The sequence below is a fragment of the Chaetodon trifascialis genome, chromosome 9 (assembly GCF_039877785.1).
Source record: "Chaetodon trifascialis isolate fChaTrf1 chromosome 9, fChaTrf1.hap1, whole genome shotgun sequence".
NCBI classification, from domain to species: domain Eukaryota; kingdom Metazoa; phylum Chordata; class Actinopteri; order Chaetodontiformes; family Chaetodontidae; genus Chaetodon; species Chaetodon trifascialis.
Genome location: NC_092064.1, coordinates 26,478,871 through 26,502,177, shown reverse-complemented (window position 1 = coordinate 26,502,177; position 23,307 = coordinate 26,478,871). Strand labels below are relative to the sequence as shown.

The window sequence follows — 23,307 nt, the reverse complement described above, 5'->3', positions numbered from 1 at the left end:
TCAGAACGTTTGATAATATTCTGACATTTTCCATCATTACGTACAAAATACTGCAGAACAGAAGCATCTTAGTTACAGCTGATGACGTAGAGGAGTTTGTTACATGTGGATGCTGCTGGTGGTTGTTATCCCATCAGAACTGGGTGTTCGGCTGTGACCCGGAGCTCTGATGAAAGGCATACAAACACGTGTGCAGCCCAACTTACAGAGTAAGTGTAGGAGCTCATTGCGAAACCGCACGCCAACAAAGGCGTATAAGAAAGGGTTCAGACAACAGTGTGCGAAGCCCATGCCCTCTGTCACAACGAGGGCTTGTTGCAGTTGGGCACGGGAATCACAGGTATCATACTGGATAATCTCCAGGTCATCCATAGTTTGTATCAGTAAGGTGATGTTATATGGCAGCCAACAGACACAAAAAACCAGAGTGATGAGTAAAGCCAGTCGAATTGCACCTTTCTTTGCTTGGTTTTTCTGACTCTTGAACAAAGTAACTACCACTGCTGTGTAACAGTAGCTCATTACAGCCAGGGGCAGGAAGAAGCACACATGATGTAAGACTCTGATGGTCAAAACCCAGTTGCTTGCATGAATACCAAAATCATGAAAGAAGCAGGAGAACTGAGATGAGTTTGTGCGCTCCTGACTCACGGTAAGAAACACGACATTGGGCACCGATAAAGCCAAGCAGACCAGCCATAACAAAGAACACGTTACGTGCACTGTCCTCTTGCGTCGACTTTGCATACTTGTGACGGCATGAACAATCGCCAAATACCGATCAAACCCAATGCAAGCAAGAAGGAAACTCCCGCAGAAGAGGTTCAGATGTTTCACCATGCCCATCATCTTGCAGAGAAAGTTGCCTAACAGCCAACCGGTGGCGTTCTCAACTAGAGTGAAAGGAAACGTAAAGAGGAGCATGAGGTCTGCCAGGGCGAGGTGCAGCAGGTAGATCTCGGTGATGCGCAGGAGGCGTCGACGTCTCAGGAGGACGGTTATCATCAGGCCATTCCCGGCCACGCCCAGCAGAAAGACCAGGCTGTGAAGCACTGTGTGGAGCACGGCGTGAAAGGTCTGCAGGCCCGTCTCAGGACTGCACTGGTAGTCCGGCTCGTCTGTCGGATAAACGTAGTCTGTCCAATTATATTCTGTGCTCTCTGCCAGCTGTAAAAAATAAAGGGGAGATAAAGTTCACTTTAATCACCTCATCACAGAGAATCACTTCGTGCGCTGTGGACTAATACATGGCGAATCATGACATAAGCTTGAAGAGCTTTAAAATCTCTACCTTGATTGTATTCTTTCTTCCCCGCAGTTTTCTCAGTCAAATTGTTGGGCAGGAAACACTGAATAATCAGACATTTTTCACTTCCCCATTACAGTAACAAGGGGAATTTCTGGGGCAAAAACATCCTGCTGTGCCTGCACAGCCTACCAATGAATGAATACAAATGACTTTTTTTTTTCCCCCAATCAGCAACTAAATTAATATCATATCTGGTGAAGAAATCAGTGGTTGAATCATGCCTGAATCACAGCGAGTTGTTGCAAAAATAACCTTTCGTGGCGAAATGTCCTCTAGAATAGCTAAAAAAATCTATTTATAATTTTACATATGACAACACTGAATGCATGCAATTTCTTGCATTCCAGTACAGTATTAATAGCAGAATGTGCTTTGTGTCACAATTACAGCTACTGCTTTTCTTCTTTATCAGTTTTATTATGCTCCATCAAGCAAAACTTTACATCTGAAATCTGCTTAAACCAATGAGAATTTAGACGTAATGTGATGTTAATATTATTATTGAGCCTGAAGTTCAGAATGACTGCTGCATTGTAAGTTGTTCTCATATCACAACAGATTTTTCATGATGTAATTTCCTCTAAAGTCATTAATTTTACATATATGATTCATGTTGCAATGGATGGAGATCATCAGACAGATAATGAGATGTGCTGAACAACTGAGTTGAAATTAGAAGTAATCACATACATAACTGCATTAGTGTTCTGTTAAATTCTATTATTTTACTTCTGTATCAGAAAAATGGAATTTACCTCCCTGCAGTGCTTTCATGACAAACCACACGCAGCATGATCTATAACACTGATTTTCTTCCTCGCTTATTTTCCTACTGACTCAACAGGAAAGCGGCGGTACACCCACTGTACCTCATGTCTACTGAGCTGTATGTTTTTCCAGTTCAGTAATTCAAGCTACTGTACTTGAATTTATGTTTCTCAACTTACTGTCACAATTTAAAAATCTTGTAGTTGACTCTTAATGACTGGGAGCTGCTTCGTGTTGCCCTTAAGATCTCTCTCTTTAAATGTCAGATATTTCAGCAGAAGCACAGAAATTATTTAGTTCTGCAGCACCAAACAGCAGATTGTATTGAAAGGTGTCCATTAGCAGTTAAAAGACATTTGACTACAAACTAAATCACAGTAAGACTTAGCCCGTTGTTCACCATGACATCAAATCTTTTTAGGTACAAATTTAAGAAACACGCAAAAACGCCACATTTGAAGATGTAAAATTACGTTTAGAGCAGAACAGACCTGCAATATGCGCCAGAATAACTAAGACTTTCAAGAGACAATAGTTCTGCAGAGCCTCTACAGCAGTTTAACACTGGCTTCAATCATTTTTAATTATGTCTTACCTCAGAGGCCGTAAAGGTGATTACTGCAGCCATGGGGATAAATCCTGGTCTGCTGAATGTATACCTTAGACCGTCGAAGTGAAATGTGCCTGTACTTCCTGTTTTTGCAAGTTCTTCTGTATCTGCTTTGCTGGTTTCTTTGCTGGGGGGTGCGTTTGGTGGACACATGAAGTCAAAACAGACAAAAGCTTTAAAGTAGGTGTGTGAACGAATGAGGGTGGATCAGTAATTTCACAACAATCACAGCAGGGTGTCGGGTCGGGACACTATTTGGTGTTCAGGTGAGAGTGGAAAAAGGGGGTGCAGAATCCAGGTGTTTCTTCAAGGATGCTTAGAAGTCCAAAACAGAGTCACACTGAAGGAGTCCAGCAGGGATGTGCAGATGTTTGTGCGTGTGGTTCTGCAACACAAGAGAACACAGAATACAGGCAGATTAGAGTTTAAATCAGTTTCTTACATAAACAACTATGTGAAACTGAGCTGAACAGAAATGTAGACGTTGACATTGAATTAGAGACTAAGAGTGAGGTCTATAAAGCCAGCAATAAACACAGAATGAGTAGTCAGACTGCATCATTATGCAAACAAGTCACTGTAATAATCTCTAGACAACAGCTATACAGGGTACACTGTATGAACAACAGAAAAATAACAACTAAATACACAAAAACAGCAGTTAACAAACTACATTAATAGCTGCTAGCTCTAAATGACGTCATGCAAACAACTTAAAAACAACTTATAACTTAGAAATACGCACTCATTGTTTACTATAATGAGTGTAACAAGCATCACAGGAGATGGTTGTTATTATTGACGCACGCGTGAAGACAAATCGCCGTGGGGCGTCACCGCCGTCCGAGAGATGAGACCTGCCGTCATCTGTTTGCTCTCGGCAAGGGGCGTTCGCGGACACGCGCGGTGCAGGAAATCACCGCTGTCCGAGAGATGAGACCCGCCGTCATGTATATGCTTTCGCCAAGGTGCGTTCGATGGCACGCGCGGTGCAGGATATCTCAGTTACATGCGCTGCCTGAGTCCTGGCCTTTTTTACAGTTAGCATGCAAGAGCAGTGATGCAAGTCTAAATAACTGCATCCAAAAGCTTCTGACAAGCAAGAGACAATTAGACTGAACCGGTCAGATTTATTTGGGTTTTTTTAGCACCAGCCACACACCCTTACAAATGTTATCTGAAGACAACATCCAGCCATCCTCTGACAATAAGAGTATGTTGGTTCGAAGAATGGCCTTGTGACCAGAGAGTCTGATTTGCTCTAGTAGTGAGCTGGTTTGCTGCATAAATTCAGGTGGGGGGAGCCACTGAGAGCCCTTGAGCAAGGCCCTTAACCCCCAGCTTCTCTAGTGGAGCAGCTCCATGGCTGTGGTTGTACTGGGCCGCTTCCAGTTGTGAATATGTGAGGGTGAACAGAGCATTATTGAAAAATAGAGCACATTGCTGTCAGTGATATGCTCCTGGCAGATTAAAGGTTAGAAACATGGCCATGTCCCCTTCATTATCCATGTCATTTCTGAATGCAGAGCTTCTCAGCTGTAAAATATGTATATCAAAATGCTTTATTAATGTCTTTTTTATTTTGTCCATATAACCCTAGTTTTGGTATGATAAGGGGTCGAGCGAAGGTTGCTTAATTGTAAGAAAATGAACCTGTTATTGCTCTATTAAAATAGCTAAAAATAACAATAGAACATAAGTGATGGAAACAATCTTGCGGCAATGGGCCAACAAGTAAAGCATGCCTCATCCATCTTAGGGTGCTGCAACTGCAGGCTGTTTCCTGTGGGTTTGAAAGCTGTCTGTCACCTTAAGGGCTTCACATTTTCAGATCTAATTTTAGTGGAAAAAGAAATAGTGGTCATGTACAGTTCGTGTAGCTTTGGTAATGTGAATGTGGAAGTACTCTGCTTTGAAACAGGCAGATGGCAGGATGCCCCTCTGCATGAGTGATCAGAGTCAGAGCGAATACTTTCAGACTTGACAGTCAGTCAAAATAATGTTTTTCTGCTTTTAGTCCTTAGCTATGGCGTGCATCCTCAATAGCGGATTTGTACTAATGTTCAGAAGGTAAATCCTTGATTTGAAATGAAATCAGCTGATTAGATGGATGGGGGCGGGTTCAAATACGAGTGGAAGCCATCTTGAACAGTTGGTTGACAAGACTCTTTCGTAGTCAGCTAAAATTTGAGTGCACCTTGCAAACACCGCATAGGGAACCGGTTATTTCAGGTATTTAAGGTAAATGCTTGTACGTCTGAACGATTTCTACGCATGGATAGTTCTTAACCAGATCCAGTATTTGCTGGAGGCTCTTATAATTATCGTTAACTTTTATTTCATCGTTAGCCAGGTTATGTTAGCATGCTAGCAGACCTAGCGCGGCAGTGGCTTCGACTGAGCTATTGCTCACGTTTGCTAATAACCGTTGATTGTGGATAACTAAGTTAGGTTTGTTTGTAAGCGAACATTGGGAAGCTTGTGGAGTATTATTTACGCTAGCGTTATAATAACCGACTAGGTACAACATTTTAAATCCGGTGTCGTAACGTTGACTGCCCAAACAGCACAACATTAGCATGTAGCTAAAGCTTCAGGTGCTAGTTAGCCAGATGTCGGTGGCTAGGAGAAGGGTAGCTAGCTTAGTTTCCTTTTAGTTAATTTGATTAAAGTGAGAGAAGATCCTCTTGGTCAGTCGTTTATTCGGGTATTTATCCACTAATTTAGACTTCTTGGGCAGCACAGTCTGAGGTAACTGCAGATAATCTATTGTCACTGATGGGTTTGACTATGTCAACGCTGTTTTCACATTGTTAGCTAGCAACGGTTATCGAAGTAAGATCACCATCTACCCGTATGTCGGCTAACTTTTGACGTTAGGCCAGCATCCTACGGTCAGTTTCTTAAATAATGCCTTAGTCGGTCTCACTACCCTCGTAATACAGTCTGTTGCGTTTTCCTACACAGCGTCATCCAACTGTTATGTCGTTTTTCGTTGGGTTGGCCTTGTCTTAACAATTTGTCTCCTATGTTTCAGGGTTGGAAAACACTGAGGAAGGACGCAGCGGCTCAGCTATGCTACACGGGATGGCTAGCTAAACAGTCGGCCAATACTTGAAAGCTAGCTCAGCCCGCCTGGTGAATGATTTTCCAGACAACGATGGCAGAATGCATCTATGCCAAGCCCTGATTTACTAAATAAATTTATGCTCGTACGTTTTCTTAAAAAAATAAAAAACTGAAAGGATTTTTTTTTTTTTTTTTTTGAAAATTGATGTCCCCACAATCAACAGTATTGTTGAGGAACCTGCTGAGACAAAACATTTGAACAAATTGCATTCGGATAATTATTATTTAAGTCTCAAGAGGGAAGGACAATCTTAAGTTCTGAGTGGTCCCAGCAGAGTGGACTCACTTAATCCAGAGACTGTTTGAGGTTTCATCGAACAGAAAAGTCAAGCTAAGTAAAAATGAGTACCACCAGGACAGAGAACCCAGTGATTTTGGGCTTGTCCAACCAGAATGGACAGATCAGGGGCTCCGTGAAGCCTGCTGGAGCACCAGGTGGAGGTGGAGGAGGAGGAGGAAGCTCCCAACAGCAGCAACTTAATCAGATGAAAGGTGCCATCAACAATGGTAATTCCCAGCTGGCCCCAACGACTAACGCTGTCATCAAGTAAGCTCTTTGATTCTAGAGATCGAATAATTTGCACTTGGTGTTTTCTGTATGTTGGCACAGTTATTACTGCCAGTTCTTTATGATGCGTGTTACAAGAAATTTCCCCTCCACAGGCCTGGAGATGACTGGAAGAAAAATTTGAAATTGCCCCCAAAAGACATGAGGATGAAAACTTCGGTTGGTACAACATAGTTCTCCTTTTATTGATCTGGAAGTCATTCAGTGCTACTTTTACTATTTTGCTTATTTGACAGGTCCTTTTGCTAGTTATGTTGGTTATTGAGTCTTTTTTTAACTGTTTTCATTTAGCATTTCTTCACAATGTGAAGCCAGTGTTGCATTGATTTTGGTCCCCCTCATCTCATGCTAATATATTACTATTAACTGTTTTTATGAAGAGTAGGACTTCATCATACAAACTGTTACCATAAACAAGATGTTGACTGATAAAACCTTTGCTTTTGGTCTGTGTTTTTAATTTTAAAGAAGTGCCTTACAGTATACTGTACATGCATTGTTAACTGTTATGTGGTAGCTACATGTTAGCTGTTACGCTTGAGAAAGCAGTCTATACTATGATCTTGGGTCCTTAATTGTGCTATACAGACGTTATGAACCATATACTATCTATAGTCATAAGAATGCTGTATGATGTTGTACTCACATGTGGTAATAACAACTTTCAAGTTTTCCTCATTAAAACGTTCAGTTGTTCGATTAGTCAATTAGTTTGAAGCAAAGCACTTGTTTTCAGTGGCTTGTTTCTTACTGAAACTGATTTCTCAAATCTGAAGCACTTTGGCGGACTTGCCAGTCAGTTTATGGACCGATCTGTTTACATGAACCAAATGCTAATTAATCTGATATTTTTATGATGATTACAGGATGTGACTGCAACTAAAGGCAATGAGTTTGAGGATTATTGCCTAAAGAGGGAGCTGCTCATGGGAATCTTTGAGATGGGCTGGGAAAAGCCATCTCCAATCCAGGTACATACAGACACAACTGAAGCCTTTTGACAGCCGGACAAAAGCGTGTTTTTGTGCTGCTGTGACACCTGATTTCATCAGCTCAAAATGTCATTTTTGTGCAATACTTGGGCTTAGTGCAATACTGGGCCTATGACCAAATGTATGCAAAACTAATGGCATTCCCAGCAGCCGCCTCTTTATTTTGCTTTTGTACAAATGATTAAATGTTGGCATGCTAGCATTTAGTGAATATGGTAAACACGATCTGCTCAATATCACCATGCTAGCTTGCTAGCATTAATCCCAAAGCACCACTGTGCATAAGTAGCATCCAGCATCATGTTTGACCTGTGTCACTGAGCAGCTTATTGGAGAGCCAATGAACAAAGACTATAAAAATTAATGTTCTGCTTTGCATCCAGTCACTCCACATGGTGCTTTAAAATATGCTGACTGCACCCAGCCTTAAAATGTGGTATTGTATATTAATCTTTTGATACTGCTTTTGTGCTCAGGAGGAAAGTATTCCCATTGCACTGTCAGGAAGGGATATCTTGGCAAGAGCCAAGAATGGCACGGGAAAGAGTGGAGCCTACCTCATTCCCTTACTTGAACGCATTGACCTGAAGAGGGACTGCATACAAGGTAAGAAAGTTTGTGCCCAGTAAATGTCAGAAAGTTGACACGTGACTCTTAATCTCAGTCCAGATCACTGGATGGGGATGAAAACAGGATGGAATATAAAACAAATGATGAAATGAGAATAGTATCAATACACCTACCGCTGCTTAGCATTCAGTCATTTTTGTGCTACTTCAGTCACACCAGGCCATTGGTTATTGTATGCAGAGCTGAACAACAGGTCTATAAATTGATCAGTAAATAGGCAGAAAATTAACAGGCAACTATTTAAATAAACCATCCGTTATTTCAACAATTCAAGCAAAAATGCCAAAACTCAAAAAAATTGGTTTTCTAGGCCTCCTGTGGTAGGAAATTGTGTGTGAATGGGTGAATGTGGAGTGTGTTTTAAAGCACTTTGAGTGGTCGGTTGACCAGAAAAGCACCATGTGAATGCAAATGATTAATCGATAATGAAAATATTAGTAGCAGTCTTGGTTGAATATGATTATATTCAAATGGAGTAATTGAACGTTGATTAAATGATGAATGGAAAAAAAAATCTTTAGGTTTCTAAATGTTTGAGTATCAAAGTGTTTCTGTTTTTCCAGCTTTGGTCATAGTGCCCACCAGAGAACTGGCTCTGCAAGTAAGCCAAATATGTATCCAGGTCAGCAAACACATGGGAGGAGTAAAGGTAATGGCGACCACCGGTGGAACCAACCTGCGTGATGACATCATGAGACTTGATGAAACAGGTGAACACAGTTTAATCACATGGTTTCCCCTGATGATGATAATAGGACAGATATCCAAAATAAAAGTGTGCACAAGGCCAAGCTAACAGTCTAGATCAGACGTTGCTCAATGCTTCAGTTGCCTCTTGATGGGTTGCATGTAATGTCCCATTATTGCATATAGAGTCCTGAAAGTCTCATCCTCTTTGGTTGGATATTGGCTGTCTACTCTCTGAAAAGAGGATCTAATGGCCACATCACAAATCCTCAGCTTGGTGTGGATGTTCATTTCTTCCTTTTTAAGGCTGTAATTATCGACTACACTGTTTCTTTTCAGTGTGGGAAATGAGGAAATGTGTCCTGATGACCAGCTAATGTATGACATCAGTTTTGTTTTTTCTAATACCTCTGGAGGTTGTATTGCTAAATTATTGGCAGGCAAGCAGTGTCGATGATTGAAATGTGGCAGCCACTCAAAACATGCTCTGCGGCTGACTGGATACTGCCAAGTACATTCTCCTGAAAGTACTGGATGCAGCTTTCATTACTGCATTCATCTGTGGCTGAATATTGCCAATGTGATAGACATGGTCTTTCACATAGTATGTAATTTGAAGCTTTTGCGTAATCCTGCACTGAAAGCTAAACATGCAACCCCTCTCGGCCATTCTTTAGTGTAATCCTGTGTGTCTTGTATAACCAGTGCTGTATTTATTTGACAGTACATGTGGTCATTGCCACTCCTGGGAGGATTTTAGACCTCATCAAGAAAGGAGTGGCCAAAGTTAATCAAGTGCAGATGATTGTTCTGGACGAAGTGAGTATTTTTCATTGTGTTTGACCCAAATTGTTTTTCTTCAATAAACCAGAGGGACATAGGAATTGAAAGGGCTGTTTGAGAGAGCTGTCAGTGAATCTTTCCCTTACGTTTCTCTGCTCAACAGGCTGACAAACTCCTGTCTCAGGACTTTGTGGTAATGATGGAAGAGATACTGGGCTTCCTGGCCAAACAGAGGCAGATCCTGCTTTATTCTGCTACCTTCCCTCTCAGTGTGCAGAAGTTTATGGTACATTTCTTTCTCATTTATTAGCTGATAAACAAACCAGCCTTCATAGTCCAGCTGGAATTTAACAAGTCCTGTCTTCACCTGCTTTGTAGACGGCACACTTGCAGAAACCCTATGAGATCAACCTGATGGAGGAGCTTACGCTGAAGGGTGTGACTCAGTATTACGCTTATGTAACTGAAAGGCAAAAGGTCCATTGCCTTAACACTTTGTTCTCCAGGGTAAGTCTTGCCTCTCTGCACTTCATGATCAGGTTTTAATTAGCTTCAGCTGTGTCCTGAGAAGGAAAAGGCCAAACTGACTGCAGGCTTTTCAGGTGAATGATTGCATTGCAAACTCTGAGCAAGGATGTGTCTTAAATACTGTATAAATAGTATTTATGATTTGACATGTATTTTTTGTGTTGCTTTTTGTATAAGAAATGTTATTGGATGCTTGGAACAAATGCCTGGAAACCTCACTGTCGGTGCTCTTGTTTTCAGCTCCAGATCAACCAGTCCATAATCTTTTGCAACTCCTCTCAGAGAGTGGAGCTCCTTGCCAAGAAGATTTCCCAGCTTGGTTATTCGTGTTTTTACATACATGCCAAGATGAGACAGGTCAGCTCAAAGTAGTGCCTCAGAAATATCAGGTTTACAACCAAAGTACACTGGTGGCGATGGATGCATGTACCTCGACTTGATGTGCTGCCACAGTTCACACCAGTGCTCTATTTCTGGAGCATTGGTGCCACTGCCAGTTTGTTCTCCCCATGCAAAACTGTACATGTTGTCCCGTTACCCAGATGTTATTTGTCAACTACTGTCACAGATTGCCTAAGTGCGTGAGCTGTGTTTACATTACAGCCCAGTTTTGTGGCTCAGTTTATACTTATACAGTATGAAATACGACTAATAACAGAACTGCATACTCAAGACATGAGGCTTTTCCGCCGCAACAAAAATGTTGTGTTGTGCTGCAGAATCGGCTTCGTTTGAGAGCTACATGACATCCTGTTTTCTACGCTTTTTATGTAAAATATTTGCGGGTGAATGTGCCGTCTAAATGTTTTCATGTTTCTCTTTCCTGCTCTCCAGGAGCATCGCAACCGTGTGTTCCACGACTTCAGAAACGGCCTCTGCAGGAACCTTGTCTGCACTGGTAGGTGGTGGAAGCATGTGCAAGTGCATCTGTACAAATAGCATTGTGAACAGTGTAAAAGCAGGTGTGTTGCATCCAGAAGCTGCTGTGAGGCTGTCTGCACATCACCACCTGACCTGCTCTGGCCCAGCTTCAGCCATTATTTTCCATGCAAAGACTGGTAATACACACAGCTCAGATTTTGAAATATCTCCGCTGAGCTCTGAGTATCAACCCTGTTCGCCACTGACCTTTCAAAGTGTATCCAGTCAAATTACACTTGACCTAGATTCTTGAACAAAGTGTCAAGAGTTGTGAGAGATGTAATCTTTGTCTTGCGTTTAAAAAAAGAAAAGTGTTTACTGGCATCTCGTCAGCATTAGTTTTAGTTCTTGTTTAAAATTTATCAGCTGAGCTAAAGGCACTGACTCATATCCTCTGCAGCCGTGAGTACAGCTCATGTGTGAGAAGTTACCCAAGTGGCCAATCATTGTCTACCCCCACGACTTCAGGGCCTTTAGTGTGTTTTCACAATGTGTGATGCATCAGCGAAGACAGCCCGATTGTTGGATCGCTCAATTGTAGCGTGGCGGTTAAGTCTTTTTAAGTGAAAAACAGGCGGCTCCTTGCTTGCAGAGTGTGCCCACACAAACGAAACTGCACAGAGCGAGGAAAACAAAAGGCAGTTGTAGTGGTGTGTAGCACTGTGTGCACATAGGATGGCATGAATATCAGGCGGCATAGAGATTAAGAATTGGCCATCGCGTCATGAGCAGTGGAAACATTTTGAAAAGTTTAGCTAGCCAGCCGGAGCACACTGATTAAAGCCAAATTTGGGGGGGTGGGTGGGGGGGTTAATAGTTCAACCACAGTGCACCCATGTTTCCTGTAGAACATAATCAGTGCTGTTCAGACTGCGCTGTTATTTGTTTTGGTTATGGCAGCGCTCTGCTACCACGGTAGGATGCTGGCAGCGTAAAGGAAGTGAAACTCCTATTCTTCATAAATGTGCCGGCACATGCACGCATACTTTGGCTCGCCTTGTTTTGGATGTGTTTCGTTGTTATGGTGGTAGTAAACAGAACCGTGTTATTGTTTACATCTTTTCATTTTGTGGCTGGGATGGAGTAAACTGCTGCTTGTTTTTACCTTCTGCAGACACTGAGCGCAGGTGCAGCTGTACGGCATGTTGCTGTTGTAGGTTTTGATTTCTTGCTTTTTTCCCCCTCTAGACCTCTTCACAAGAGGAATTGACATTCAAGCTGTGAATGTTGTGATCAATTTCGACTTTCCCAAGCTGGGAGAAACATACCTACACCGCATTGGTAGATCTGGTAAGAGCCTGTATGGGTCATGTTGTTTTTGACTGCAGCGTCTTGTGCAAAGATTTATTTTAGGTCAAACAATAAAACGCTCGTTTAAACCCTCACGTCCTTATTATCCAGGCCGCTTTGGACACTTGGGTCTAGCCATCAACCTCATCACTTACGATGATCGCTTCAACCTGAAGGGGATCGAGGAGCAGCTTGGAACAGAGATCAAGCCCATCCCTGGCATCATTGACAAGAGCTTATATGTGGCAGAGTACCACAGCGAGAGTGGTGAAGAAGTCAAGCCATGAGCCAGTAAGTACACACACAGACAGCTAATACCCACCAGTACTTTTTTCAGGGTAATTTCTCTGCCTCTGTTTTTCCATTTTGCCTTTTTGATGTCAGTGTGACTCCTCCGCACCCAGGCCAGGATGAAAGAGTTTTATAATTGGACTGATCAGTGGCAGGCATTACATTCTGCTGTGCTAAAGCTCTGCCATTGGCCGTGCTGTGTCACTGGTATGGCTTACTGGCACAGCTAAATGTAATTTACCCACTATTACTGTCATCACTGAGATGGTGGTTTCCCTGCCGTGCCAAGTAAACATGTTCCCCGTGAGAAAGGTCTGGTACATTTTTAAATATAAGAAAGGAGATCTTCAGTGCTGTGAGACAGCAAAGACTTCGGAAAACAAGAATCAAGTCCAGTTGCTCTTAAACCGGCCTTTGATGCGGTTGTTGCTGAGATGAGGCTGCGGTTTTTCAACTTGAAAAATTGTGTTCAAGCCCTACAAAAGTTTGTCTGACCTTAAGCGTCCTTGAGCCAGACACACAATCTCCCAGCTGCAGGAGCGATATCCTCTGTGACATTTACAGGAGCTTTCTGTTGAAAATTCAGAAGCAAAGGAATCGCATATGAGAGGGAAACGCTCGCGCTGTAGGCTGTCGTCAAGGCGAGCAGCAGAGGCAAACAAAATGAGTACAGTAAAGAGAGGAGCACAGGCACATGTGAAATAGAGTTTGAAGCTGAGAAAGGGTTCATTTGAGCACTAAAGGAACAGCCTGGACTGTTCTGTAATAACTAATTAATGCAAACAGGGCTTGAATTTCATGGTTACCTGAATAAAATCTGGTCTAATTGAGTTTCACTCTTCTCTCTCTCCAGATCAGTCCATCCTCCATTCCCCTTTGTACCTTTCTTCATCCCCCTCTGTCTTGGAGTTCTTTTTTTTTTTTTAATGTACAGTTTGTCTGTCTTCCTTTTTTGGATGCCACCATAAGGAATGTGTATTTTGATGGACGCGTTTCGGAAGAACTCATTTGCCCTTCGCAGGGCTCAGCGCTGCACCACCAACACCCTGAAGACGTAAGCACCGCGAGGAAAGCGTGGGACCAAGTCGAAAACGCATCACTTCACATTGTGACGATTCATATCCACCAATGACACGAAGCCAGCACCAACAGACCGCTACATGACACCCTCCATTCTCCACCTTTTCTTTTAGAAGTTTTAACCAATTTGTATCAAGTGCCTTAACAAGCAGTTCAACTCGTTCAAAAGTAATAACCCTTCATCACCTGCCATCCCGCTCACATCACACCGCACGCACTCACGTTCACCTAATTGAAAATACGTCACGCTAATTTAATGTCCGACCACAAAGGTGAATTCATAGCTGTTTTTGGTTGCCTCATCCGTTTGAAAGGAATGGACACGATGAAGAGCGAGGCTGGTCTCGATGATCTCTCTGCTGGCTTAGCTGCACTTCTGTCTGGCTGACGAATCAGGACAAACTTGGATTTTTTCCATGGACAGAGATGCTGGATTTTTTCCAAGAGACAGCCAGACTGACCAGTCGCTTGTGTGGAAGCTTGTGCTTCTAAAAGACCCAGACCCTTTCCTCTGTCTTCAGCATCAAAACACTAAAAACCAAGAAGCAGCCGCTCAACACCATGAGTCATGAGGATTCCTGTTTCGGTGGAGTTTAATTGTAGGGAACGCTTATTTTTTTTTCTTTTATGTCCTGTGTTTCACTTTCCTATGGATGGCCATAATTAATTCTGCGAGAAGTGCAGCCGACGTGAGTTGCACCTTACACCTTGTGTATATACCTTCATTTTAAGATTGTTTTAACAAGTTCAAAAGGCTGGCTGACAAACTGAAAAACGTTTTCCCCCCTTCTCTCTTGTTAGCACTGGAAACTTTCCTTATTGCCAGTTTGTTTGATCTGCAATATCGGCCTGTGAATTTATTTATAATTTTAGAAATTGCAGAATTTATTAAAATCTAAAACATTCAAATGACTTTGTACATGAGACGTTTTGGAGGCAGAGTTCATCACTTCTAATCTTTTAGCCCCTCCAAATTTGATGGCGAGTGCAATTCTTCAAAGCTGCACTTAAACATGCAGAGATCGTTTAAATTGTTGCCCGTGTTCTCCTGCGACCAGTGTTAACAAGTGCTCAGTGGAGACAGATGGCTTCGTTAAGCTTGTGCATTTGATGAATTCTTTGTTGTCACCAGCCTTAACTTGTGAAACTGACTCTTGAGACACTCGAAGATCTCCAGTTACAGTGAGTGTTGTCGGAAGAGAAAATAATATTCTGTCATGTAGTAGTACTACTCGCTGCAGTGCAGCTGAACTGACAGAGAATTTGTTTTCTGGGGGAGGTATTAGCTGTTACATTGATCTGTGTGCTCTTTAAGCACAGCTACATTATTTCACAAACGTTAGGAGGAAGCTGTGGATTTTCTTTCCCCCCTTTAGAAGAATGTCGGCCGAATGCATCAAAATGACCTAAAATGTAGCAGGAGCTCATTCTCTGTGCGTTGCAAGTTGGCTGGCTTCGCTAGCTAGCAAAAGATGCCTCACTAAAAAAAAAACAACCTGAGCAGGTTGGGCTGCACTTAAAACACAGAGAGGTGAGTTCATGCAATAACACTGACTGCACTGCTTTTTGTACACGCGATGCCCAGAGAGAGGAGAGCGTGGTGGTGCAGAACATTCAGAGAGAAACTTGGCACGGAGGGGAAATGGGCATGAAGGATTACAAATTGGTCGGACTGCTTGTTTAAAAAATAACTTGAGCACCTCAGACTGCTGAGTTTATGGCTTATTTCTCTGCCCTTTATTGCTTTGATATTTTGGGTTTGGGTTACAGTTGCTTTTTGTTTTTTAATTTTTATGCAACCTGACAGCTTCTTTGTGCATCAGGGCTTGCTGACCGCTTGTTGTTCAGCTCGAACCTTTGTGCAAACGAGGCTCCCTTTGTTATGGTGAGATGCTCTCTTGACGGTTGTAATCAATGAGAATTGTTACTGCACATTTAATTTAAGCTCTTTTTAAAAGGTACGGCGTGACAGTATTGATCAGTTGAAGATAGCCCTTTTATTTCTCATTGGTTAGGACTGTGATCCCTGTTCTCCCACTTCTGTCGTCGTCCCCTAAATACTTGCATATCCAATTTGGCTCTTTTGGCTCATTGTTTGGGTGGGTGGGTGGGTGGGTGGGGGGGCTGTGTTTGTTTAAAATACTCAAATTAAAGTGAGCATTAGTTGAGAGAACAGGGATCTAACCATGCAGGCACTTGGCAGCTGCCTGTTTCTTGTCAGCCCACTGGCAGTGAACGCCATGTCGGATGCTTTCGAGGGTAAAGTCAGCGGTCCTTGAAGATGACGTGTTGAGGGGATGCTGCTTTATTGCCAGTGGCTGCCATGTTGAGAACCTTAAAGACTGAGACAAGAGCATCTCGCCCTGGATTGGGTGACTAATTGGAAAGTTCGTGTCAATAAATTGTCTCATTCTTAAAGGTCTTTTTAAATTTCGGGGTGGTTAATTCGAGCTCTTGCTGCCCTGATGCACACGTTAATCCTCTCTGCAGTGCCGACACATTCACGATAACACAGCTTCTGTGTACGATTCGGCCGTCCTATCAGGTTTCTGTGGAGGAGGGTGAGAGAGGACCCCGTTTAGGATTCCTCTCAAAACTGATGCATCAGTAAAATAATCTGGGAGGGGGCCTTTGGGCTTTACAGAAACAGGATGATATGATCTAAAGATCCAGTTACGGTTATGGGTATAAAATGTTTGAAAAAGTTGCCCTTAAATTTGGATTTTTGTTTTCCTCAAATGAAATGTTCATGTGGACTAAATCTTATTTAAAAAGTCTCCAAATTTAAGTGAAGAATTTAAAGCCTGAGTTCGTTTTCTTTTTTTTTTAATTTGATGGAAATTTGGTCGTTATTGAATTTGCAGATTTTTCAGTGAAGCTAATTTTACAATGAACTTAAGTTGAAAGGATGTCTATTATTGGATCCCATTTGAAGGTTTTGTTGAAAATAAAGCTCACTGAAGTTTATTGTGTGTGAAGCGTTTGTTTTTCCTTGGCCGCCACCGTGTGGCGTTAATCTGCGCTCTCGAAGCCAGGTGGCGTTCAGACGTCGTGTCCCGCAGTGAACTCTGACCTGAGGCGCCTCTCAGACCTCAGACTGACTCGCTCTCAGTGTCATTGCAGCTTATCGCTCAACATGCAGAACTTGGTGGTGTTTTGCTTTTCGTCACTCTTGCTGTTCACCTGTGTAAAGACCGCTTTTCCACCTCCATGTGACAGGTGAGATAAATGCCTCAAGTGTTCTTCCAAACATTGTTCTTATAAAAGAGGCTTTATGGAGGCGCTTCCTGTTGTTAATCAAAAACATGTCTGAGGACAGTCGAAACCTTAAAGTCTTTTGATCTGTTTGCCACCAGAAATAATCCATCTGTTTAGTTTAACGCTGTAATTCCTTTATTCTAACATATTCGACTGCCTCCTCCTGCAGCCAGCAAACAGATTATTTGTGATATTAGTTTTATCTCCTTCCTCCCGAAGTCGTCAGCAGACCTTTGCCCTCGCCTGCTCCTTCAGTGGCAGTGATCGAGGTTTTTATGGCTTCTTGCAGAAATCTAACAGATGCTGATCTGCTGTACAAAAACACGTGACCTTTATCAGGTCTGTTTAATAATTGATGGCTATAAATGAATTTCAGTGACATATACTGCACTGGGCCCGTCTTGCATCAGGTGCAGGAGGCCAAACTCTTTGACGATGACAAGCACTTTGTTGACATGAAGCTGAGGGAACGTCCCGGTAAGTTAACGTCAGTGAGCGATCTTTAGTTCATGACGTCCAGTTTGTGGCTGCTCTTTCTTCTTTTTCCTCTTTCCTGCAGATGTTGTTTTGTCGGATTTTCACAACCTTTCACGTGGATCACCTAACGCGACCGTCCCGCCTGGCAGGCTGCAGGAGTTCCTCAGGACACACTTTGAGGAACCGGGGACAGAGTTTGAGACGTGGACACCACCAGACTGGCATGACAAGTGAGATCCGTTAGAAGACCTGGACTCAGTCACCACTCAACCTTTTTAAATGGTGCCTGGTTGACGAGTTGCTTTCTGTATCTAGGCCGAAATTCCTGGAAGGAATAGCCGACCAAGAACTGCGTATTTGGGCTGAAAAGATCCATCATCTGTGGAAGTCTCTCGGCAGAAAGGTGACGATGAGTGAAATGGTTGAATCATTGATCACCCAGCGATTTGGTCATTTTGCAGAAGTCAAAATGCAGAAAATTCACTGGTTTTCGTTTCTGTATTGTGAGTTTTTGCCAGTTATCTTCAGTCTTCAGCGACAGTAAATTGAATATCTGTACACATTATGCAGGTTATCGCTAAAAACCTGTTTATTAGCGAACAGGAACCTTCGCTAATAACGAGCTTGTATTTCTAAGCACCGCGTCCGTGTATCCTGAGTCTAAAGATGATTTCTCCTCCAGATCCATGCTGCTGTTAAAGACCACCCGGAGCTCTACTCGCAGATATACACCCCACATCCTGTCGTCGTGCTGGGAGGGCGCTTCAGGGAGCTCTACTATTGGTGAGCGCCTGTCTCTCAGCTGTCTGAAGTTAGTGTCGAGCGAGGTCGGAGCGAGATCACAGTCAGACCCGGCCGGGGGTGTCGGGTGAGAGCCCGCCTCGGCGCCTCGTGCAGACAGTGACGTGAGCCGCTCTGTGCCCAACAGGGACTCCTACTGGGTCATCAACGGGCTCCTGCTGTCAGAGATGACAGCCACGGCCTCTGGGATGATTCAGAACTTCCTCTACCTTGTCAACAGGTGAGGCTCAAAGCACCTTTCATCTCTCGTGGCACTTAAAGTCCATCTTGCCGCAGGTAGTTCACCAGGCTCCTTTCAGATTTAGCAGTCTCCGTCATGTGGATATGGAGATCCCAGGGAGGATTTCAAGATTTGCCGCATAACATTTTTCTCCATCGCTCCTGCAGATATGGCTTCGTTCCAAATGGTGGGCGGATTTACTACGAAAGGCGCAGTCAGCCTCCATTCCTCACGCTGATGGTGGAGAGCTATTATCAAGCAACCAAGGATAAAGAGTTCCTCAGGTGATACTTAGGCCCGAGCTGATGTCCTGCCAGACACATTATCATTCTTTAGCTGCCTCGTGTCTCTTCCAGAACGGGAAAAAAGACATTTAACGCGGAAGCCTCAGCGCCTGTGTCTCTCTGTGCCTCCGGTGTTTTGAGCTTCCTAACATGCTTAATTAGAACGTGACACCTCGATGTTGGTGTGCATGTTAAGGACTGAGAAAAGCAGTCTGAAATAAGATGTTACTCTCTGTACAAACTTGAATGCTTTAGAGTAGCTTTGCCAGCTCTGGAGCAGGAGTATCGATTCTGGATGCAGAACCGATCCGTGGCTGTCCAAGTGAACGGGGCAGAGCACGTTCTGAACCGGTATGACGTGCAGGTGGGCTTGCCCAGGTACGTCTGACAGAGACCTAGTGATTCATAAAACCACATTTAAGCTCTGTTGGTGTTCTAGCAGGTGCGTTCATCTCAGCTAACCGTGTCTTCGCAGGCCTGAATCCTACACAGATGATCTGGAATTAGCTGAAGGACTCACTGATGGAAACGATTTGAGTGTTTAGCATCAGAAATATTTCCCTGCTGTGGTCATTTTAGAGAAAAAATGAATGTACTGCAGATTATGGTGGATTCAGAGATCATCTCTGGAGAACAGTTTTGCTATGTAAACACCTCAGAACCACGCTGTGATGAATATTTAATGTTACACATTCTTTCACTTCACCGCTCAACAATTCGAGTACGACGGACTCATTTCTGAATGTTTTCTCTTTTTTCTAAGAATACATTTTTTTAATGAAATAGTCAAGGTTATTAAGTTATTTTCCTCCTTGGAAAAAATATTTTTTTGTCTTTGAAGCCAAAAATGTTGCAAAACCCAAACATGCCTGTTATTCAGAGGCTTTTTCCTTTTTCCTCATCCATTTAACAAACGAGACGTGCATGAATAAACACCAGATTTTAGATACTGATTTGTTGTGGCTCAGCAACTGAATTCATGTTGTTTGTCTTGCCCGCAGACGGTAAGGAGCAGCTGTGGATGGATCTGAAAGCAGGAGCGGAGTCTGGTTGGGACTTTACGTCCCGCTGGTATATAGACAGCGACGGCCACAACAAAGGCGCCCTGAGAGACACCCGGACCAGTCAGATCCTGCCGACCGACCTCAACGCTCTGCTGTGCCGCAACGAGAAGACGCTCGCTGCGTTTTACAGGATCCTGGGTGAGCGCACGGGCAGCTTTTGACCTTGGAGCTCACCTTGGTCTGCGCGCTGCTTTTAGCTCCTAACTGGTGTTACATAACGGTGATGTGCTGTTTCCCGACAGGTGATGGTGACTCAGCTGCTCTGTATGAACGGGCTGCAGCCGGCAGACTGGAGGCGATAGAGTCTGTGCTGTGGGATGCTGAGAGGGGAGCCTGGTTCGACTACAGCTTGGTGACGCACTCCAGACACGTCGACTTTTACCCCTCCAACCTGGCACCTGTTTGGGCTCAGTGCTATTCTCGGCCTGAGATGGGAGAGAAGGCAGTACAGTATCTGAAGGTTGGTGGGCTTTCCAGGCTCCGGCGTGGAAGAGACAAAGTGCATCACTTTTTCTCTTTGAAAGGAGGATGCATTGATGAGCTTACCGTACCTCTAATGGTACGTGTCTACACAGATGCTGAAGGTTTACTGAAATAATCCAAGCATTGAAAAAATGTTTACAAGAGCTACACCCACTGCCAACAGGGACTATTTTTTAAGTGTCAAGTACTTCCAATGAAAAAGCCAAAACAGCCAAATTACCAATTACCCTTCACCCAGCAGCAGAATGTCACAGACAGATACTTAAAACCTGGACTGTGTGGCCAGATAACATTAGGGGTAAGTGAGACAACGCATTCATCGACCACTTTATTAGATTCACCCGTGCAGTTCAGAGCAGCAGCTCTGCAAGAAATTCTCCCTTTGCAAAGTTTTTGTGGAGTGTCAGAAATGTGTAAATTTGCTTCGATTTTCACTGATATAATGGTTAAAGCTGGTGTTGTACAGGGCTGCATTAATACTGAGAAGTGTTTCCAGCTTTCTGTCCTCTCTGTTTCAAACCATGAGGGGGCACAACACTAGAAACGCCAGAGTTTACCGCATGAGAGTACATCACCAACTATGACCTCAGTGTTAAAACAGGTGATTGAATTAATACCTCTGACAGCGTGAAGAGACTGAAGATCACAGGCATCACGACCCAGCCGTTAGATTAAAGTGACCGCTGCGTGTGCATGCTGTATTTATGCCATTTGTGTGAAAGAGCCCTTAAACCTGCATTTATCCAGTTGAACGAGCATTCAGGATTTCAACACAGCTGCACACAGCTGCCCAGCATGACCTGCAGCTCCACTCTGAACAGTTTCGGCTTGAAAGTCAAACTGAAATTACAAACATATGCTCTCTCGAAGTCACTTGCCCTGTTTTGTCCCTTGAGAAAAAAATCTGAAACCAAAAAGGAAGAAATTTGCAAACCACCAAACCAGCATTTGCTGCAGAGAAGTTTGACGCTAACATCAGCTGCAGCTCGTTACCCAGCAGGGAAACGTGGCTGCAAATGTCACTTTGGTCCACTTAGAGGCTGCGTGGTCTTTACTCTTCAACAGGAGTAACAGCAGGCCGTCTTCCCACAGCATGTCCTCTGCAACACAAGTGTCTTCTCTTTGCCTCTCGTCCCTTTTAACAATAAAAGTTTCAACAACACACTTTAAAAACATTGTTTTTGCTGCGAAAAGGAGATGACTGAATGTGATTTCACATGTTTTGCTGAAGTGCTTCTTGGCTGTGTTATTCCTCCGTCTGAATCCCACCTTGCAGGATGCTGCACCTGCTTCATGAACTGTGCTCACTTGCTCCAGCAGATGGCGGACACATGCTTTCATCTGTGCATGCTCTGATGGTTGCTCTCGCCTTACAGGAGAGTGGTGCTCTCGAGTTTCCCAATGGAGTCCCAACCTCGCTGAGAGAGACCGGTCAGCAGTGGGACTACCCGAACGCGTGGCCTCCTCTGCAGCACATGCTCATCCAGGGTAGGGGGCGAGACGTTGATCGGCCTGTTTTTAGCATGTTTGTATGATAAGCGCTGAAATGCTCAATGGTTGAAGGGTTGTGGTTTTACTGATCGTGGCTGCATGATTAGGATCTGCCGGACTGGGGGACGCAGTTTTAGGCATTATTACCAGCAATCGCACCCAAAATGGCCTCATCAAATATACATAAAGCTCAGAGTTATTTAGTTTCAAATCCAGTCAGCTGGAGCTCGAGCCAGCGCAATTAAAAAACACGTCGCTTTCACTGAGAGCAGCTTCATGTTTGAACGATTGAAATCTTCTTGTCTCCAGGTTTGTCCTCACTTCCTTCAGAGGATGCTAAACAGCTGGCGTTTGATTTGGCCCAGCGTTGGATCAAGACCAACTGGCTGGTGTACATGAAGTACGACGCCATGTTTGAGAAGGTGAGTCTTCGGAGTTCTCGGTATTTCACGGCTTGTGCTGCGCAGCCATAACGCAGCTGGCTCACAATGTGAATTTTTCTTCCTCCTGACAGTATGACGTGAACGGAGACGGCAAACCTGGCGGTGGAGGAGAATATGAAGTTCAGGTATTCTTCATTCTTTCATGATGATAAAAACTAGCATGCTTATGGTCACACGAGTCTTTCTCACTTCACGCAGCGCGCCGTCAGTTCTTCCCACCTCACGCCGGCTTCTTAGCTCGAACACATTTGCATGCTCATCTGCACGTACGCTCTCACTGCCATCCCTGACGCTCAGCTGTGCTGCCCCCTCTGTAGCTGGGCTTTGGTTGGACCAGTGGCGTGGCCCTGCAGCTCCTGGACCAGTATGGGGCGACTCTCACCTCAGGAAGCTCACGTCTGTCTTCGCTTCTCGTCCTCCTGCCTGGGGTCATCTCAGCCGCTCTCATGCTCCAGTGAATCAGAGGTGACAAAAGAGCCTGACTGGAGGTTGAATTTTATTATTTCCTGCTTTCACTGCGCTGAATCCCTCCACTGACGGGCTTCAAACACAAAGTGACATTAAAAACGAGACTAAACTGTGCCTGTTCTAGAAGAGGTTTGATATTTTTCTGTATGATCGGGATCACTTATTTGCAGAAGGAGCAGGATTTGACTTATCATCACTAAGAATTCCCTCTATGAATAGTTTAGTGTTTATCCTGAGACATAAATGATCTCTGGCGATATCAGAAGCTCTGGATCACGCAGGCACTTCTGGACTCTCTCCAGTGATGCAGGCTGTTAGCGCTCGCTGCTGCTTGGCTCGTAGCGTTAACTTGCCCCAGATATTGAACTGACATTACAGACAGTTATTCACCTAATTCAATTATAAAGTTTATTGCTGAACTGTAGCTTAACTCCCTGCGAGGTCTTCTATTTGCATGCAAACTGAAGTTGAAATGTAAATGAGCTCATGTGAGAAATAAAAAGTCGAGCGAATGCATTAACAGTGTTTCAGACACGGCGGTCTGACTCCTCGAGATGGTTTTATTCAGTTTTTCCATGCTAGTCAAGGACAGTGCTGGTATAATATCACATGTTAAATGTAGTGATGAACTCCTGCATGCTGTCAGCACCAAGTCTGTTTAATTTGTCAAATGTAATGTAAATGCACGCCTCTACCAAGTGCACAGTAGACAACATTCAACATAACACTGCG

At 43.7% G+C, this 23,307-nt stretch overlaps 3 protein-coding genes across 3 annotated transcripts; 2 read left to right on the top strand and 1 right to left on the bottom strand.

The window, feature by feature from the left end:
- Positions 1-9: 9 nt before the first annotated feature.
- LOC139336445 (C-X-C chemokine receptor type 5) lies at positions 10-2,755 on the bottom strand. Its single transcript, XM_070970570.1, has 2 exons — positions 2,673-2,755; positions 10-1,167 (listed from the first exon to the last, which is right to left on the bottom strand). Exons 1-2 carry the CDS (start codon positions 2,703-2,705, stop codon positions 100-102), a joined length of 1,101 nt encoding a protein of 366 aa, XP_070826671.1. The 5' UTR covers positions 2,706-2,755; the 3' UTR covers positions 10-99.
- Positions 2,756-4,825: 2,070 nt separating this feature from the next.
- On the top strand, positions 4,826-16,553 carry ddx6 (DEAD (Asp-Glu-Ala-Asp) box helicase 6). Its single transcript, XM_070970272.1, has 14 exons — positions 4,826-4,928; positions 5,725-6,363; positions 6,480-6,543; positions 7,251-7,355; positions 7,853-7,982; positions 8,570-8,716; positions 9,418-9,512; positions 9,640-9,762; positions 9,855-9,983; positions 10,245-10,361; positions 10,839-10,902; positions 12,114-12,215; positions 12,327-12,506; positions 13,360-16,553. Exons 2-13 carry the CDS (start codon positions 6,158-6,160, stop codon positions 12,500-12,502), a joined length of 1,458 nt encoding a protein of 485 aa, XP_070826373.1. The 5' UTR covers positions 4,826-4,928; positions 5,725-6,157; the 3' UTR covers positions 12,503-12,506; positions 13,360-16,553.
- Positions 16,554-16,712: 159 nt separating this feature from the next.
- treh (trehalase (brush-border membrane glycoprotein)) lies at positions 16,713-23,106 on the top strand. Its single transcript, XM_070970657.1, has 15 exons — positions 16,713-16,805; positions 17,221-17,321; positions 17,404-17,551; positions 17,637-17,724; positions 18,004-18,104; positions 18,250-18,342; positions 18,510-18,626; positions 18,882-19,004; positions 19,102-19,140; positions 19,617-19,828; positions 19,933-20,150; positions 21,550-21,661; positions 21,974-22,086; positions 22,179-22,232; positions 22,425-23,106. Exons 1-15 carry the CDS (start codon positions 16,723-16,725, stop codon positions 22,563-22,565), a joined length of 1,743 nt encoding a protein of 580 aa, XP_070826758.1. The 5' UTR covers positions 16,713-16,722; the 3' UTR covers positions 22,566-23,106.
- Positions 23,107-23,307: the final 201 nt, after the last annotated feature.

Coding starts and splice junctions, on each gene's coding strand:
- LOC139336445 (XM_070970570.1), bottom strand. CDS start 2,705: ATGGCTGCAGTAATCACCTTTACGGCCTCTGAG. Junction 1,168..2,672: donor TCACCTTTACGGCCTCTGAG/GTAAGACATAAT, acceptor TATTTTTTACAG/CTGGCAGAGAGCACAGAATA.
- ddx6 (XM_070970272.1), top strand. CDS start 6,158: ATGAGTACCACCAGGACAGAGAACCCAGTGATTTTGGGCTTGTCCAAC. Junction 8,717..9,417: donor CATGAGACTTGATGAAACAG/GTGAACACAGTT, acceptor TTTATTTGACAG/TACATGTGGTCATTGCCACT. Junction 9,763..9,854: donor TCAGTGTGCAGAAGTTTATG/GTACATTTCTTT, acceptor CCTGCTTTGTAG/ACGGCACACTTGCAGAAACC.
- treh (XM_070970657.1), top strand. CDS start 16,723: ATGCAGAACTTGGTGGTGTTTTGCTTTTCGTCACTCTTGCTGTTCACC. Junction 18,343..18,509: donor TTCCTCTACCTTGTCAACAG/GTGAGGCTCAAA, acceptor TCGCTCCTGCAG/ATATGGCTTCGTTCCAAATG. Junction 22,087..22,178: donor ACGACGCCATGTTTGAGAAG/GTGAGTCTTCGG, acceptor TCCTCCTGACAG/TATGACGTGAACGGAGACGG.